At 36.3% G+C, this 19309-nt stretch overlaps 1 protein-coding gene across 2 annotated transcripts in view; it reads left to right on the forward strand.

Moving 5' to 3' along the window:
- The window catches only part of EDIL3 (EGF like repeats and discoidin domains 3), a 467856-nt gene that overhangs the window by 250599 nt on the left and 197948 nt on the right, over window positions 1-19309 (forward strand). For both annotated transcript variants that reach the window (XM_040239416.1, XM_040239417.1), the window contains one exon: window positions 2249-2362. In XM_040239416.1, coding sequence (XP_040095350.1) covers window positions 2249-2362 — 114 coding nt within the window. The remainder of the gene's footprint in view (window positions 1-2248; window positions 2363-19309) is intronic.

Genomic DNA, 19309 nt, shown 5'->3' on the forward strand with positions numbered 1-19309 from the left:
GAGCTGGTAAGAAAATAAATAACACAGTGATTTCTGTGCCACTTTCAAAATTTAATGAAAATATGTTTCATGTTCATCCCATATAAATAAAGACTAGATGAATTTTTGAGGGAAAAAAGAGCTAAATATTTCATCGGGTGAGAAAATGAATAAATGACATTTTCTTCCTTTAGTTCTTTCCTTCCTTCCTTCTTCCTCTCTTGAAAGTTTTCGTGTCAAAAATTTGAGTCTATTTTATAGTACACAGCTGTTTCTTAGAATGATCAGATTCTGATTTAATCCTATTATTTGATGTTATATTTGCTTAAAATGGGATTCCCTGGTGGCTCAAGAGGTACAAACTCCACCTGCCACGCTGGGTTGGGAAGGTCCCCTGGAGTAGGAAATGGCAACCCACTCCAGTATTCTTGTCTGGAGAATCCCATGGACACAGGAGCCTGGCGCCCTACAGTCCTTGAACTAGCAAAGAGTCAGACATGATTGAGCACTCCACCGTGGTTTAAATGATTTGGATTATTTCTGAACACAGTCATGAATTATCTCTACTCTCAAGATATACCAGTTGACCAGAAACGAAAAAGGACCAGAAATCTTTTATAAAGTGGTCACCTGCCTGAAGAAATTTAGACCAAACTTTGCCATAACCTGAGAATGAGAGGGTGAACGAATCTGCTTCCAGGAGGAGATCCTGTTTATAAGAAAGAAGTTAAAGGAAAAGGAAAACTAGAGGTTTTCTAATATTTTGTCCTTGTTTAATATTGAGAGGGTAATTTAATGGTCATATTGTTTTAAGCACTGTGAAAACCCAGAACTTTAATATAGCTTTTGATACGTTTATTAGAAGGCATATTACACGTCTGAAATAATTTTCTTCAGATTGCACCACTATTTTGTTAGATATTTGATCAAGCAATATTTATTGGGCACTATTGGAAAAGGCAGTGGCAGCCCACTCCAGTCCTCTTGCCTGGAAAATCCCATGGACCGAGGAGCCTAGTAGGCTACAGCCCATGGGATCACTAAGAGTCGGACATGACTGAGCGACTTCACTTTCACTTTTCACTTTCATGCATTGGAGAAGGAAATGACAACCCACTCCAGTGTTCTTATCTGGAGAATCCCAGGGACGGGGGAGTCTGGTGGGCTGCCGTCTCTGGGATCGCACAGAGTCAGACACGACTGAAGCGACTTGGCAGCAGCAGCAGTGGTCTTCTTGATAATGTGTGGAATTTGGGGGGGTGCAAAGAATAGTATTGGACAGATCCTGCATTTGTAAAGTTCACAGATTGAGTGTGAGAGGGAAAGACCCACAGAAAGAAATTCCTAAGGAAGAGACGAGCATTTAGGTATGTAAGAAGTGGTTGTGGGAATAGGAGCAGAGCAGGTGTTCAGTTGAAACAGATGATAGAAGAGAAAGCAGTGCAGAGCCGTGTACACCCTCCGATTACTTTACTAGTTCCCACAGAACCAAACCCAGTGCTGTGCTTAGAGGAGATGATGTGCAAATATCGGTGATTGATACTTCACTGACTTCATCATTATTCCTTTTTTTTCTTCAAAATCCCATTTATTGTCCCTGTTATCCAAAATTAGCATGGAATTTAGTATAATTTGCTGAATGTTTTATATATCATATGATTTTGCATCAGATATAATAATAGAATATCAAAGGTAAATCCCTTTAGTCATCCTAACTTTAGAAACCCCTTGAATGAAATTAGGAAATGATCGTCATTTACATTTATTATACTTTGCATGTAACAAGCTTTAGCTATTAACTCTAATTTGCTTCTCATCACATTCATCAAAGGCGAACTATTTAGAAACTAAAACATCTCTGTCAGTTAGAATTTTAATGAATTAAGATGAAATGAGACAGTGTTAATTGGCAGTGGTTGCTGCTGGGGAGGTTTCTAGATCTTGTAAGTGATACCAATTCATTTCTCGATCAGGGTTAATTTGTTTTATTTAATTCTAAGGATACACTGAATATTTCCCCAACTAGTCATATTTATTTTCAGGATTAGAGAGTATTTTAGTTCTGTTGGATTTGGATTCTCAATTCCATTTGAACTTGACTTAGTTTGATTGTTAATAAATTGTCTATTGTAAGCACCATTTATATTACTGACAAGACATACATACACGCCATTATTTAGACCTTCTCTTATTTGAAATGCCTAAAACCTTCTAAAAATCTATCTTTTTTCACCAATAATTCTCTTTCTCTTCTTCCTATTTTCCTCAGATATAAATGAATGTGAAGCTGAGCCCTGCAAAAATGGTGGGATATGTACAGACCTTGTTGCTAACTATTCCTGTGAGTGCCCAGGGGAATTCATGGGAAGAAATTGTCAATACAGTAAGTATTCACATATATGTGAATATCCATATATGTATATATATCCTCTGTTTGCATCACTTTCACTTAATTTGGAATTTGGGTCAAAATCAGTAATAATTTTTTCTGGGGTTTATAATATATTGAAATGTGCATTTCATATTTGTTGTTATCAAATATAACAACAATCAAATGTTGTTAGTGTACATTATACTCCTGGATGGGTCTCAGAGCATGATAGGGGTATGAGTGGTTACCTTGTGACCTCAAAGGAGCTCAACAGTTCCTTAAAGACACAAGTACATCACTTTTATGAGCCTCATTTTGGCTTTTGAGTATATATAGGACCTAATTTCCTCCCAGACTGGTTATTCTGGTTCAAACAATAAATTCAGAGGATTCTAAACAGAGAACCTCGGTCACAAACAAAAGGTAGAGATTAATGAGGATTCGTGTTAAGCTGGCCTATCTATTAGTAAGAATTTTAAACACCATTTATTTGTCTTCTTGGAAGCCTAAGTCCGTAAAGTCTTGAAGTGATGGATCAAATTATAGGACAATAATGTGCCTGAAGGGTTTACCACGAAGCACAGAGCACCCCACCTTTCCAAAAACAAAAAAAAAAAAAAAAAAGAGGGAGAGGTAATAACAGGAATATAGTTGGTGGAAGGAGACCGGAATTGGGCACAAATACTTGCTAATGAGAACAGTAGTGGAGTAGTTTGTTAATTGTTGGACATTTAAAGAAACTTCATAGCACCATGGCTTTGATGTATATAACGATGTTAGAGCATTGTAACATTATGCAAGTTCAGAATGCAAATGCAGATGAGAGGTCAGACATGGAAACTAAGACACGTGGGCTATGTAGTTTTCCCAGGCTCTCAAAGTTCGTGCCAAAAGCAGAACTGGAAGGAATCTAGAATCAGGTCTTAAGATTGCAAATTCTGTATATTTTTCTCTAAATCAAGATGTCTCTGTGGATAGAGCTGAACATGGTAAACTTGAAAGCCCCTTCCACCCTCTACTCTCTCTTATACACACACACTCACTCACTCACTCACTCACTCCATCTCTCTCCCTCTTTCTCTTCTCTTTCTCTTTAGCCAGAGTAACAATTTTATTTCTCACTTTCCCTCTCTTTATGCCCCTTTGACAATGGTAATTTATAAAATAAAACAAGGAAAATTATTGAAGAATTAATTTGGGTTATGTATTTAAACAAAATGATCTGGGGATTCTCATCACACTAGTCCTGAAAACTTTCACGAAAATGATGAAATTGTGAATATCCAAGAAATACTTGAGTTTGAGCAAAATTTTTATAAGCTTGAAAATAATTGGAGGGTGCTTCTCTGGGGGCTCAGTGGTAAAGAATCCACCTGATAATGCAGGAGACACTGGTTCAATCTCTGATTCGGGAAGATCCCACAGGCCGTGAAGCCAACTAAGCTCGTGTACCGCAGTTATTGATCCTGTGCTCTTGAGCTCTGGAGCCACAACTACATATGTACTCGTATGCCCTAGAGCCTGTGCTCCACAACAAGAGAAGGAACCACAATGAAAAGCCTGCTCCTTGCAGCTAGAGCGTAGCCCCCATGGCCACAACTATAGAAAAGCTTGCACAGCAGTGAGGACTAAGCACAGTCACAAATAAATAAGAATATTTAAAAAAATGAAAATAATTGGAGAAGGACACGGAGCACAAGTTAATAAAGGGAGGTTCAAGCATGGATGAATGGAAGGAAAGGAGAGTCTGAGTAAGAGGATTATTCTGAATAACCCATAGCCATCCAGTCAACTAACCTAGCAACCTTCCTACAAAGAGTTTAACTAACCTTCCACTAAGTTAAATTCAGTTTCAAGTAGTCCTTGGCCCACCCAGGCCCAGCTCTTGCATGAACCTTTGGTTCATGGGACCTGAATATACTGCCTAGTAAGCGAGCCTTTGCCACCTGTATAGATCAAGGAGCAACTAGACAGCCAGTTGGTTACCTGTTACTGTTCTTCAGTAACTAAGCTGTGTTGGACTCTTTGTCCCATGAACTATATAGCACACCAGGCTTCCCTGTCCTTCCCTATCTCCCGGAGTTTGCTCCAACTCATGTCCATTGAGTCGCTAATGACATCCAATCATCTCATCTTCTGTCACCCTCTTCTCCTCTTGCCCTCAGTATTTCCCAGCATCAGGGTGTTTTTTAATGAGTCAGATCTTCGCATCAGGTGGCCAAAGTATTGGAGCTTCATCATCAATCCTTCCAAAGAATATTCAGGGTTGATTTCCTTTAGAATTGACTGGTTTGATCTCCTTACTATTCAAGGGACTCTCAAGAGTCTTTTTCCACACTACAATTTGAAATAGCTCAGGTGGGATTCCATCACCTCCACCCATTGAAAATGGAAGGATGTGAGCTAGAAAGTGAAACCGATGACTAAAGCTTGTGCATCTCTCCATCAGTGATTTTACTGAAATCTCCACATGTGAAAGTATCCTTGAAAAGAAAGAAACCTGAGAGATTAAGAAGGATGTATCAAAATAGGCTTCGAGCTTAATTGCCCCCAGCTTGCATCTAGTGTCTTCCAGTTAGTTTTCGCTACTGTGTTTAACAAAATTTTGTTTTTCTTTGACTTGGTTTTGTCTCTATATAATATCTATATGTAAATCCAGACTGCTCTCTGACATGAATGTGATAGTGAGGTGCCCCCCATTATCTATCATATTCTCTGACATTCTGCTGTTCCCTTCTTCATCTCTGGGCCTTGACAGGGATCAGAAAGGGTCATGTAAGGCACACTGTAAAATATGTTCCTCTTGGGGTATTTGTTTTTATTGCATTGATTTATAAGAATATGTAATAGGGATTCTGATTCTTCCCATTGTATTTGTGGCTGAGGATATATGGATATATGGTTTTGCTTTTTGTGTGTCTTTTTATAATGGTTTAAAAATCCACAGTAAGAAAGTGCACCTTGCCACAGTGATGATTTAGTGCTAACACTGACCATCCCCTGACTACCCAGCATATAGAAGTACCTGCAGGTTACAGCTAGTGCCAGCTCCCAGCTGATTGAGTTTAGGATCTTGGGAGTTGACATTACAGAGATTATAACCAATTTGCTCACGTCCACTCTGAAGTTAAGATTGATAAACTTTCTTCAGGCTTTGTATGCTGTCCCATAGGAATACCACAAGGTCAGTTTATACCTGCGATAATGGAAGACAAGCCATTTGTTTCAGCAGATATTTCATGTGAGAGAGGGAAGAGAGAATGATGGAGATTAAGTGCTTGGCTGCGCAGGGAGCTGGGGTAGGGGTGCGGGGGTGAGGGGGTAGGTGAGGGAAGGGTTAGAAGGCATCCATACCAAAATGCTGTTGTCCTTGTGTTCACATTCAAATTGTCTTCAGTCTAACTGGGGCTCCTGCACTTACATTTGCCTCACTTGCACCACTTTCTGCCTTTTTAAAATTTTGATTGTATATTGAAGTATAGTTGACAGATATCTACTTCCTTCTTAATTGTGCTGATGGGTTTATTGAGATCTGGTACATTTTGCAATGGGGTTATGCAAATGAACTTGAAATAAGAGTTTCTCATTTTAGGCCATTTCTGCATGCAGGCATCTTGATAGTTTATCCGAGATCACTTATTTACTTCTCACTCATTTCAAATAATCAGCAGTCATATGATACTATGATCTTACCAGCTGCTACTACTACTAGCAAGCCTTATATCAAAATATAAAAGTGGTAATTTTGGAGATTGCATTTCTCACAGTGTAGAGAGACTGATCTTGATATCTATATACTTATCATCAAAAGATGGGTTTTTTTTTTTTTTTTTAGTCCTTAGCTTTTTCTTTGCCTTTTCCTCATTTTTACCATACCTTCAATTTTAAGCAATTTATTATGACTGATTTTCAGTGTAATTAAATGAAATATTTTTAATACTAATTATATCCTGCATTTTAAAAACCTAAGTATAAATTCATTTATTCATTCATTATTCATTTTCATTTAAACAATTAAAGGCAAGGCATTTATGTTGAGATGAGAGTTTAATATTATTTTTTTAATTATTATGTGAATTATTTTTCATAATGTATGTCTTTAATTAATACAGCTATTAAGTACTTTTCATTTGTAAGGAATAAATTTATATCTAGCTCTATTATAAGATAATACTTAATTATGTGGTAATAATTATTATGTGTATCAATCACCTGTTAAACATTTTCTGTAACAATATAATTAGTTCATATGTTAACAACAAGTGTTTTAGTACTTGGCAAAGAATGTACTTATAATTTTAATACTGATTATTTCCTAATGCTTGTGGGTAAGTTAAGGCAATTATACATCTGATTTATATAATTTCAGTTTGGATTTCCAGTTATGATTCATAGAGCTTATCACTGACTTTGAAAGATCTCAATTATTTTTTAGTTCTTTTTTTTTTATGCTACAGGGCATTTGATTAACTTTGATTATTTTTATTTTAAGTGAAGTTAATTTTGATTGATATGTGAAAATTTTTAAGATGTTCCCATAGCACCTAATGGGGCTTCCCTGGTAGCTCAGTGGTTAAAAAAAAAAAAAATCCACCTGTAATGCAGGAGACCCAGGAGGCCTGAGTTCAATCCCTGGATTGGGAAGATTCCCTGGAGGAGGGAATGGCATCCCACTCCAGTCTTCTTGCTGGGAAAATCCCATGGACAGAAGAGCCTGATGGGCTACAGTCCATGAGATCTCAGAGAGTCAGACCCGACCTGACCAAAGCGACTGAGCACACACTTAGTACCTATTACAGTTTTACGGATATTCTTCTAATTTAAGTGCTAATTTATGTTCCCTTGTTTCTTTTAAATAAGTTCAAGTGTTCACATGGCCATTTTTATAAACATCTTCAAAGGACAAGGATGATGAACTGGAATGAGAAACCTGTTCTCAGGAGAATAGATGTGCTTTGTCATGTAGGATTAACAGAACATGATGTTTAAAGTAAATTCAATGGAAATTGATAGCACTTTAGTTAACTATCTAAAAATAACTAGGATTATTTTCATTTGGGGGGCTTATGTGGCTGCAGGAGCCGTATACAGTTCCCTTCTGGGTGTTTAAATGTGACATGATTAAACTTCAGGAATGGCACTCAAATTCATTTCCATTACTGATACTATTCCTGGAAATTAAAATAATCACCAAGGGAGCCCTTATAATACAGCATCCCCAAACTATTATGCCAGAAAGTATTATGACTTGGATGATTTCAGAGCATTTTATTAAAAATCAAAACTAAAATCTTCAACTGAGGAGAAAGTGATGTTTCTAAAAGTCAAAATTATTCAGTTTTTTTAAATTTAGTGAAATAATCTAGATAATTATATAGTACTTTAGGAATTCCATCTATAAACTAATAAGGCCAAAAGGTGATGATACATGTGAACAGAGTTTGAAAACTATGTATTAATATTTCTGTATCTTCATTTTTGAGCAGCTGTAACTCTTTAAGCCTTCATTATAAATGAGCTAGTATTTACAAATACACAAACATATGCTAGCTAGATGTATATATGTGTTTTTTCTTTTGAAATCAACATATGCTGCCAAGTACACTTGAATTATAAGTGAAGACTTATGCTGTTAAAATTGATAAAACATTTGATAAGTAAATAATGTCATCTGCATTATTATATGCTCAACAATTAATTATTGCTTTTGAAAGACAAACTTGTAAATAAAAACTCTCAACTTATCTTAAAATTTTATTACCAATTGTTATATGATAAATGTTGATTTTACTTTTGCTATGAGCCAAGCACTGTTCTAAGTACTTTAAATAACAACTTATTTGATCCTCTTAACACTGTTGTAGATCCTGTTTATCATTGGCTCCATTTTACAGGAAAAAAACTGAGCTCCTGAGAGGTGAAATAATTTGTGTAGGTTCACATGGCTAGTAAAGTTCAGATCCTGGTCTTAACCCCAGGTATTGCATCTGTGTAGCCTGTCCTCCCAAGTGTGATCGATCCTGCCCTTTGGTGGGTGAAAGGAGCCCTGTTTACTACACAGTACACTTTAAGAACACTTTCACTCGAGTGGCCTTGACAAGTGGCTGCAGAGTAAGAGGAAAGAACATAGGCTTTGAATTCAAATAGAATCGAAGTTTAAACTCTGACTTTTTCTTTTTGTAGAACTGAGGTTTAGATTCTGGCTTGTTACCTTTATATGTCTGAATAGCATTAGTTGACCTTTCTGAGCCTCAGATTCTTCATCTATAAATAGAATGAATAGCACTTTTTGGTTTAAATTGATGACTAGATTAAAATTAGGAGCATATATAAACTATTTAGTTAATTACATAGGTCAATACATGTTGTAGATAAGCAAATAATTGCGTAAATAAATAGACACAATGATTTTGAATTACTTAAAAAAAGTTAATGCTAGTTTAGTCCCCTTTTCCTTGTTATAATTTTTAAAATTTTAAAGTATTACATGTCTTTAGCAACTGATTGTGTGTATTGAGGACAAAATGTATAGAAGTCAGTTTTTTAATGCATTGCATACCATGTTTTACAAGTACATTAATTTAGGAAATCCAGTGACATTAGCAGAATTTTTAATAAACATATATTATTAATTCAAGCAAAACCATTATAGGGGATAAGAGTTGCTTTAGTTTTTGAAAACATGACATTATAACATACTCTGAACCACAAATACCAAAGTTCATTTCTTTAAGTGTTTTTGTTTGCAATTATTGTTAAGATGCCGCTGTTATTTGATCAGGTATTTTAGTGAATGGTGAACAGAAATAGTGGAGCAAATAATTTCAGTATTTTCTTTTCTAATATAGATGGTCAGAGATTATAGTTTTATCCTATATAGCACTAAATTCCTAGTCTGCTATATCCAGATATTACATAGATCCAAAGGTAAAATATAAGAGATTCTGATTAAAATAAAGAGTTTTAAAAATAATAAAAATGAAAATGAGAATTAAGACACACATAAATTTAATAAGAAAATTGTGTAAGTCGAGTGTTATAACATAGTGAAAGTATGCAGCTAGGTGTTCAGTAAATAAACCAGCCACAGATATTTATTGATTTTTTTTTCTTAACTATGTACAGAATTTTCAGAAAACGTATGAATTAATTCATTCACCAACCTAGATCCAACAGTAGCCACCCACTACAGCTGGAGCAGCAATAGCGGTTGAATTCAGTTCCTGTGCTTGTGGAGTATGCAGATTAATGGGAGAGAAAAGCAAGGATTACGTAATAGCTGATACGGAACATCATGAGCACTGGGCATGAAGAGGCAGCCATGATGGAGCACCGGTTCAGTTTGGGGAAGTTTAAGGAAATGACATTTGAACTGAGGCCAGAGGAACATAATAGTAGGTACCAAACAGAGGGCGGGCTGTCGAAATGAGGATTTCATAAGAAGGACAATATGCTCAAGGATAAACAGGCTCTTTGTTTAATACAAAGACAAATATTAAGTGGATGAGTTCTGATTGCTGTGTAGTAATCATGTGAGGAGGTTTTTAGGATGATCACTTGCCTTTTAGGCTTTGACAATACGGGGTTAAGACCAGCTGATGGAAAAAATATTTAAGTATTAGAATAATCCATCTCACAAACTATCTATTTTGTGTGTCCACAAGGGATTTTTAAAACAACAAAATAGACTTTAGCTTTTGTAGGTATAGCAAGAAATCAAAGAAAAGCAAAGAATAATAATCATTAATGCTAATTCTAGTTTTATTCCAGATGAAAAAAGTCTACTCTGTTTTAGAATTTTGAAATGGTGCTTTAGCAGTGCTTTTTGCCTTTGAAATCATTGCCTAATATCAATGTAAGGTTACTTTCCTTGAATACATAGAATAGGAATTAATTCAGAACTCCAATAGGACAGAAAAAGGACAGCTTACCTTAGGCTGTCACCTTTTGTGAACATTAAAAAAAAAGAAAAAGTAACTATGGGTTGATGAAAGTTTTATATTTAAGATTAATTGTATAATGTTAAATCCACAATATTTAAAATCTACCCATAAATATATAGCAATATAAATGAAAGTAACCATAACTATAAATGCTTGAACATGGATAATTATTTAACTTAGTTTCTCACATTCTTTACAAAGACCTGACAATAAGTACAAAAAATCCAGAATACTGTACAAGTATATCAATAGCCCTCAAGGGAAGAAATGACTCCAACATTACTGCAGGATGAAGTCTTTGCAACAATAAACACAAAAAATTGACTTAATGACAAAACCAAATTGGATTTTATGTGTCTGACACAGAAGTTCCATTTTCAATCAGATGCCTCTGGGTATATTTTTCCAAATGTTGCCCAACAATTTTGTACAGAGATGTCACACTTTGAAAGTTCACCTGCTGTACCTTAAAGTGATAATCTAATAAAAGAAAGATGTAAAAATATCTACAGAATGCTCAAATAGATCCCCTAGGACTTACTAAGTACATCTAACAAATTGAATAAGAGTCTCATTACCTGACAGTTTTGTATTTCATTACAAATAATTACTGAAACATTCAAGAAGACCTTCTTGTTTTTCAAATTATGTAACATTCCCATTATGCACTTAATAGCATATGTTCAGGGATCAAAAATTAATTTTGCATTTATTCTCCAAACTGAAACTCATTCTAATATATCCCTATCTCAAAAAAGGCAGGTAAAGTATGCAGAGATCAAGAGAGTGTGGGAACAGGATAATATGATGTCATCTTTGTAGCATTTAAAACTGTAATATATGATTGAGAAATACCGCATTTTTTTCAGACCGTAAATATCAATCTTTTCAATTATCACCCCATCCTTACCCTTGAAAAAAAAAAAAAGAACTCAAATAAAATATGTCACTATAGACAAAAATCTCCTATAGGAAAACTACTAGAAAAGAAGTCATTCTATGACTTGCAAGTTGAAACATGGTTAAGATGTAATTTGTGGGCTAGTCATTATTCTTTACATGTGTACCATGGCATTTTGGGGTGCTTAGGTGAAATTTGGGGTCTGATTATCAGAGCGAGGCTGAAATGGTTATTTCTTCATGGGAAAATTACAGGCATAAATCACTGTGGTTTTTTTTTTTTTTTAATCAAATCACTGAATAGCAGAGACACTTTTCTCAGGAGAAAGAAAAGAACATAGATGATATCTAATTTTTTATCAAATGTGCAAAGCTTGCCAGGATTTCCTGAAATCCCAAGGGTTTCAAATAGTACCAATAAAATTTTACTGGCAACCATGGAGCTGAGTTGGGCAGGAAACCAACCCCTGGCATGCTGCTGGCTGCAGTTGTTAGCTACATCTGCAGCCTTGGAAGTGATAGCTTCTAGCAGCATGTAGCACAAAGAGCCTTGTATATGTTTTGAGTCAAATCTTCAAAGCATTTTTCTTCACCTGAAAGAGAGGATTCCAACAAATTTCTTTCCTGCATAGTCACATGGTAAGCTAGGACAGCCAGTTATAAAAATGTGAACGATAACTCAAGGAAGCGCTGGTAACACAGACTCAGATTCAAGAATCAGATGAGAAGGGAGAAGTGGTAGATGGGGAAACAGTGAAACTTTATTTTGGGGGGCTCCAAAATCACTGCAGATGGTGACTGCAGCCATGAAATTAAAAGACGCTTACTCCTTGGAAGAAAAGTTATGACCAACCTAGATAGCATATTCAAAAGCAGAGACATTAATTTGCCAACTAAGGTCCGTCTAGTCAAGGCTATAATTTTTCCTGTGGTCATGTATGGATGTGAGAATTGGACTGTGAAGAAGGCTGAGTGCTGAAGAATTGATGCTTTTGAATTGTGGTGTTGGAGAAGACTCTTGAGAGTCCCTTGGACTGCAAGGAGATCGAACCAATCCATTCTGAAGGAGATCACCCCTGGGATTTCTTTGGAAGGAATGATGCTAAAGCTGAAGCTCCAGTACTTTGGCCGCCTCATGCAAAGAGTTGACTCACTGGAAAAGACTCTGATGCTGGGAGGGATTGGGGGCAGGAGGAGAAGGGGACAACAGAGGATGAGATGGCTGGATGGCATCACGGACTCGATGGACGTGAGTTTGAGTGAACTCCAGGAGTCGGTGATGGACAGGGAGGCCTGGCATGCTGCGATTCATGGGGTCGCAAAGAGTCGGACATGACTGAGCGACTGAACTGAACTGAACTGAAGGTTTAATATTAGTGTCAAAAGAGAGATTAAAAAGAATAAAGAGTACAAGATTGCTAAAATAGACTTTAACAAAAAGCAATTCTGTCTGCCAACGGACGAAAAGAGAGTCATCAGAGAAATAGAGAATAAAGATGTAGAGAAGGCAAAGAAAATAATGTTTCCAGAGTAGGAGGTGGTCAGGGAGATGGATATCTAAGAAAAGACACTTAAAAAAAAAATTAGATCCTGTAATCATTAATAGTCCTGAAATAAGTGTGGTGGGTGGTAGAGAGAATGCCAGATTTCACCTCTTCCATATGGAACAGGTGTTGAGGCAGAAATAATAGCCACAGACTGCTCCTCCCAGGTTATGGAATGCTCAACTTTGAGCATATCTTAAACCCCAAAGAGCCATTAAGGTGGCCAAGGACCTAAAAATAAGTTTCATGATAGTTACTTTAATAGCTTTATCTGGTCAATAATACACATTCTCTTTAGAACTCTAAAGGGAATGGACACATAAAGTATCCAACTTAAAAATAAATTGAACTGGAGGAATATGGTTCTATAAAAAGAAGTAGAGCCAGAGCAAAGTCAGTAAATTCAATACTAAAATTCAAGGAAAACAGGAACAGGGACAGAAAATAAACTATTCTGACAAGAAAAGTGGATAGAACTATAGTTATATAAGGGAACCTATAAATACTCAGCACTATTATCTAACTACAAAACACCAAAGAGTTGAAACCATGCCTCTTAGCTCCAAGAAATCCAAGGATATTTGTGGTAGTTTGTTCAAAATAAAATTCAATTTATATTTTTTGGTACACTCAGGAAGACACACAATTTTTTTGAACATCCATAACCTGGCTATTTCATATATAAATGTTGCTTCATATCCACTCAGCAGTAACTTAATAATGCCTTTTCCTTTCCCATTAGAATTATTCCTCAATTCTACCATTATTAATAGCTTTAAGTATAACAAAACATGAGCACTTTCCTACAGGGATTTATATAAAGGATGCTCTTAGCCCCATCCCCTTTAAGTGCTTAATGTGAAGTTTTTGACCAAGGCTACAGGACCCTCCGGGATAGCTAGAATTCAAAGTGTCTGTTTTTTGATGAGGAAACAAAAATTGTATGTTTCTTTTTTACTAATAGCTCTCTGAAACTTAGAATTTCCATCCATTACAGATGCAGACAACAATGAATCATTGCATTAGCAGTACCAATGACTTTGTCACTAACAGAAACCACAGTTATTTTCATACCACATTATCTTGTTGTACATCACTGAAAATACCATTTAGTTTTCACTAATAAGAAACTATAGTGGTCCTGCCACCACCTCTGTTATTGAATGTGTTAATAGATGAGTGTGCATGTTATTATATCACACATTTTAAAATATTTTGATAATTACTTTGTGCTTCTGTTTATTTCATTTTGTGAACTGAAAAGCATTATTCTGAGAAGGCCCTCTAGGCATCACAGGACTGATGAAAGTATCCATAGTGCAGAAAAGATTCAGAATCCTGAGTTACTGGCTTTTTGGTTTCAAAAGATATTTTATCCTCCGGGATAATATTCATGAAGCTTTGGGAAATATAAGCTACTAATCATCCATTTTCTAGCCATCTTCTGAGTTTGGTTCTCTAGCGCCATGAATGTCCATTTCTAGCCATCTTCTGAGTTCGGTTCTCTAGCTGCATGTATAAAAAATATAAGTAAGATAGCAGAAAATGATACTGTGAAGCCACATTTTTGTCATTGTGTTTACAGGTGTTTTAACAGCAGAGTTGTTATTGAGCATTGCTGCTTCTCACCAGCAATGCCGCCGGTTCAGAAAGTTTGTTAACCCTATAGAGAAGTGATATATTTGAAGTTAGATATGGATATTAATCCATGTTTAAAAGACAAAAAAAGAGGTACACTAAAGATACATTACAGTCTGCAGTTGAAAACATCCAGTCTACTTTCTTTTTAACCAGGGCCTTTCCAATTTTCTTAAGACCAATTATAATCTGTGTAAAATTTTATAATCATTTAGTTATTTAGTTATTTTATAGTCAATTTAGAATTTGACATATATATATATATATAGTTGCTTTAAAAGAATACAGCTTCTTCATTTTCTGCCATATGGGTGGTGTCATCTGCATATCTGAGGTGATTGATATTTCTCCCAGCAATCTTGATTCCAGCTTGTGCTTCTTCCAGCCCAGTGTTTCTCATGATGTACTCTGCATAGAAGTTAAATAAGCAGGGTGACAATATACAGCCTTGATGGACTCCTTTTCCTATTTGGAACCAGTCTGTTGTTCCATGTCCAGTTCTAACTGTTGCTTCCTGACCTGCATACAGGTTTCTCAAGAGGCAGGTCAGGTGGTCTGGTATTCCCATCTCTTGAAGAATTTTCCACAGTTGATTGTGATCCACACAGTCAAAGGCTTTGGCATAGTCAATAAAGCAGAAATAGATGTCTTTCTGGAACTCTCTTGCTTTTTCCATGATCCAGCGGATGCTGGCAATTTGATCTCTGGTTCCTCTGCCTTTTCTAAAACCAGCTTGAACATCTGGGAGTTCACAGTTCACATAAGGAGGATAAGTTTGCACAGATCTGTAAGTGCTGAACTGGAATAAAAAGGTGGAAATGACTAGACATCTAACAACCTAGATCTTTTGCAATAGGACTGTAACAATGGCATTATGTTAGATGATAAGACAACTATCAAAATATAGAACACATAGTTATTGACATTAAGACTTTTGAAATATTACTCTGATGTAATTTTTCTGGCTTTTTTTGATTATAGGAAAAATATAGTCATTCAATTCATCTTTTTAAGAGGGCTATTTTTAAGATTATCTGTGAACCAAAACTATAAAGAAGGCTTGTGGGCCACTTGGACCTATGTCTTACTTTCTCATTCTATTTTTGTTCCTGTTTCCACGTCACATGGATTTTCATAGAACTTTTGCTTTTCCCTGTTTTTACCCTGCTTCCTTTCATACTCATGATGAATTTCAATTTATTAAATATTCTTCAATCATAGCAATATTTTAGTTGAGGTAGCTTTTTTAATGAATAATAAATAGTGCTGTGGATTGCACATGAAAAGGTCACTTACAACACACAAAAGCAATAAGCTTACAATTGTATCTGAGAAGGAAAAACAATTCATTAAGTGTCTCTTAACTCTTCTTTCTAGCATAGCAAAATAGCAGCTTTTTTATACACATTTAACCTTTTGAGCAGTCAAGTGGATTTTATCATAGGGGCTTAAGTGAGTTCATTCATTATGCAGAACACTACAAAAGTCCTCACAGAACTACTAACTATATTCTAGTGTTTGGTATAGTCATGAAAAGTAAAACAATTTTTGTTTAATATTCTAAGGATAGTGGCACATTGTTGCTTGAAAATATTACAGAGTATTATATAAAATTCTATCAAATAAAATGGATAAGACAATTTAATAGGAAAAAAAATATGTCATTTTCCCAGTCTGGTAATAAGGCCTTAGATTTTGGTTTCTAATATGACCTAAAAGAGAGAATATTTGTAGTTCTGGTTAAACTGTATCAGTTATAGGGTTGTCTAATTGCCTAATTGGAGAAAGCAATGGCACCCCACTCCAGTACTCTTGCCTGGAAAATCCCATGGACGGAGGAGCCTGGTAGGCTGCAGTCCATGGGGTCGCTAAGAGTCGGACACGACTGAGCGACTTCACTTTCACTTTTCACTTTCATGCATTGGAGAAGGACATGGCAACCCACTCCAGTGTTCTTGCCTGGAGAATCCCAGGGACAGAGGAGCCTGGTAGGAGGCCGTCTATGGGGTCGCACAGAGTCGGACACGACTGAAGCGACTCAGCAGCAGCAGCAATTGCCTAATGCCATAATGCCAGTGACGTGAAATTGCTCAGTCGTGTCTGACTCTTTGCAACTCCAAGGACTGTAACCTACCAGGCTCCTCTGCCCATGGGATTTTCCAGGCGAGAGTATGGAGTGGTTGCTATCCCTTTTTTCAGGGGATCTTCCTGACGCAGGGATTGAACCCAGGTCTCCTGCATTGCCAGCAGATGCTTTACCATCTGAGCCACCAGGGAAACCACTGCTAATACCAGTTATATGAGGATAAGGAATTGTCCAGAAAAAAATGAAAACATGCACCTCTAATAGAAAACACAAACATGCATCATGGATAGTTCCCCATTTTCACAATTCCAAGATGTATATGCCTTTATATTTGAAACATATTAACATCTCTCATTTGGGGAGGCATCTTAAAATCATTGATATGTTAATAGTATATAATAATGGGATCTTTGACTCACTGAAGTCTACTAAATTAATAACAAAACATGAATTTTGGTAACATAACCATTCCAAAAAAATGTACCACAAGCAAGCATTTATATCTAAGCTAAGCAAATAATGATTTTAAATCAATAGAATAAAAATATGTATTAACACTAAAAAAAATGATGCATAAATTCATGCTGTTCATTTGTATTTCCCATTGTATGAGTACTTTACCATTATTTACATCAGACCACATCTGTAGAAGCCAGTTATTACCCACAGATTACCCTTTGCATATATGGAAATGTGTTTAGAATAATTCAAGACCAAAAAAGATCATTATAAAACATTCCTTTCTCTCTATCTATCACACACGCACTCCTACTTTAGTTAGAAAAGTTTTTCTTTTCTCTCTCTCTATCACACACGCACTCCTACTTTAGTTAGAAAATAGTTTAATTATCTTTTTTCTAGGCACAATTATCCGGAGAAGGCGATGGCACCCCACTCCAGTACTCTTGCCTGGAAAATCCCATGGACGGAGGAGCCTGGTGGGCTGCAGTCCATGGGGTCGTGAAGAGTCAGACACAACTGAGCGACTTCACTTTCCACTTTCATGCATTGGAGAAGGAAATGGCAACCCACTCCAATGTTCTTGTCTGGAGAATCCCAGGGATGGCAGAGCCTGATGAGCTGCCATCTATGAGGTCACACAGAGTCGGATACAACTGAAGCAACTTAGCAGCAGCAGCAGCAGGCACATTTATCTATCAAGGAGATTCTACTGACTACTTCTGTGTACTTAGCTTTCATCTATATTGATTAACATAAGAAAGGGAAACAGACTATCATTTATTGAAACATAATGAACAGACCACTGGAAACATGTAATCTAAATTTAAACTGAATTTTAAAAAAGAAAAATATTGGAAAATGTGATGGGTATGGTCTTACACTTTTTAACAGCATATAAGTAAAAAGGAGTAACCACTTCACATTATACTCATAGCCTCTCTACTCCCAAGAATATAATAGTACATACAGTGTTTTGAAATTCCAGGAGCTGGCTAGCCAGGTAAATTGTCTATAGGCTGCTTTTATTACTGGTTGAAATGAATTTTATTTTTAGTATTCCACCTTAGCCAGAGAGTATTGATAGAAATTAAATACTATAAAAATTGTGTTTCAGTTAATAATTTACATTATTAAATAGCTATGCTTGGGCTTCCCTGGTGGCTCAGTAGGTAAAGAATCTGCCTGCAATGCAGGAAACCTGGGTTGGATCCCTGGGTTGGGAAGATCCCCTGGAGGAGGAAATGGCAACCCACTCTGGTATCCCTGCCTAGAGAATCCTGTTGGACAGAGGAACCTGATGGGCTGCCATCCATGGGGTCACAACTATTCAGACACAACTGAGAGACTAAGCATAGCCCACAGCATGCTTGTGAGAAATTAGAGTTAAAACTGAATTTTAAAGTAATTGTAAGGTATGTGGAGTAAATATAATCAATTGATTTATTTTCTTCATGCTTTTCAATATGCTATCACAGACACTGCATCTTGGATCTACAATAAATTGAGTATGAAAGGAAAGGGAAATACACTGGGGAAATCCAAGTTCATGTGTGCATGAATGTATAAGCGGTGTCTGTTTAGTTTTCTAACAATTATTGCGCACCTAAAATACAAAGCTTTAAGAACAAAGCCTAACAGCTACCCCAATCCTGGGGTTAGAACATAAAGTTCTTGATAAAGTAATGATATGAATTTTGGAGATTATATGCATAAACTATATATAAACTATGTATAAATTATATGGGCTTCCCTGTAGCTCAGATGGTAAAGAATCTGCCTGCAATGCAGGAAACCCGGGTTTGATCCCTGGGTTGGGAAGATCCCCTAGAGAAGGGAATGGCAACCCACTCCAGTATTCTTGCCTGGAGAATCCCATGGACAGAGGAGTCTGGTGGGCCAGCCTGTGGGGTCGCAAAGAGTCAGACAGGACTGAGCCAGTAACACTGCTACTACTGTGAATTATAGACTAATGTGATACTTACCCATTTGTGAATTTCTTGTTTGAAGATATTAACACTGAGAATAGTCACCTCCATAATTTAGGCAGAGGTATTTTGTTAAACAGAGAAGAATGCCCTTACTGTAATTGACTTTCTCATAAGTGAATATATGAAAGCAGTTCATGTATTATAGAAAGAAAATAAAAAACAAGAGAGAGAAGAAAAATAAAGTTATAGAAATCCTTGAGGTAGGCCATTCACCATAGTCCTTTGCTATGGATATCTAGCTATCAAATGATGCTAACTTTAAATTAGCATCACTTGAACCTTAAGACTAGAGTATGAAATGTCATGTCTCGGCTTTGCTCCTTCAACATTCAAAATCTTTTTTTAAATGTTAGATGAATAGCTATCAGTATTGACCCTTCAGCCTATACGCCGTGACA

Source organism: Oryx dammah, unplaced genomic scaffold (genome assembly GCF_014754425.2).
Source record: "Oryx dammah isolate SB20612 unplaced genomic scaffold, SCBI_Odam_1.1 HiC_scaffold_5, whole genome shotgun sequence".
NCBI classification, from domain to species: domain Eukaryota; kingdom Metazoa; phylum Chordata; class Mammalia; order Artiodactyla; family Bovidae; genus Oryx; species Oryx dammah.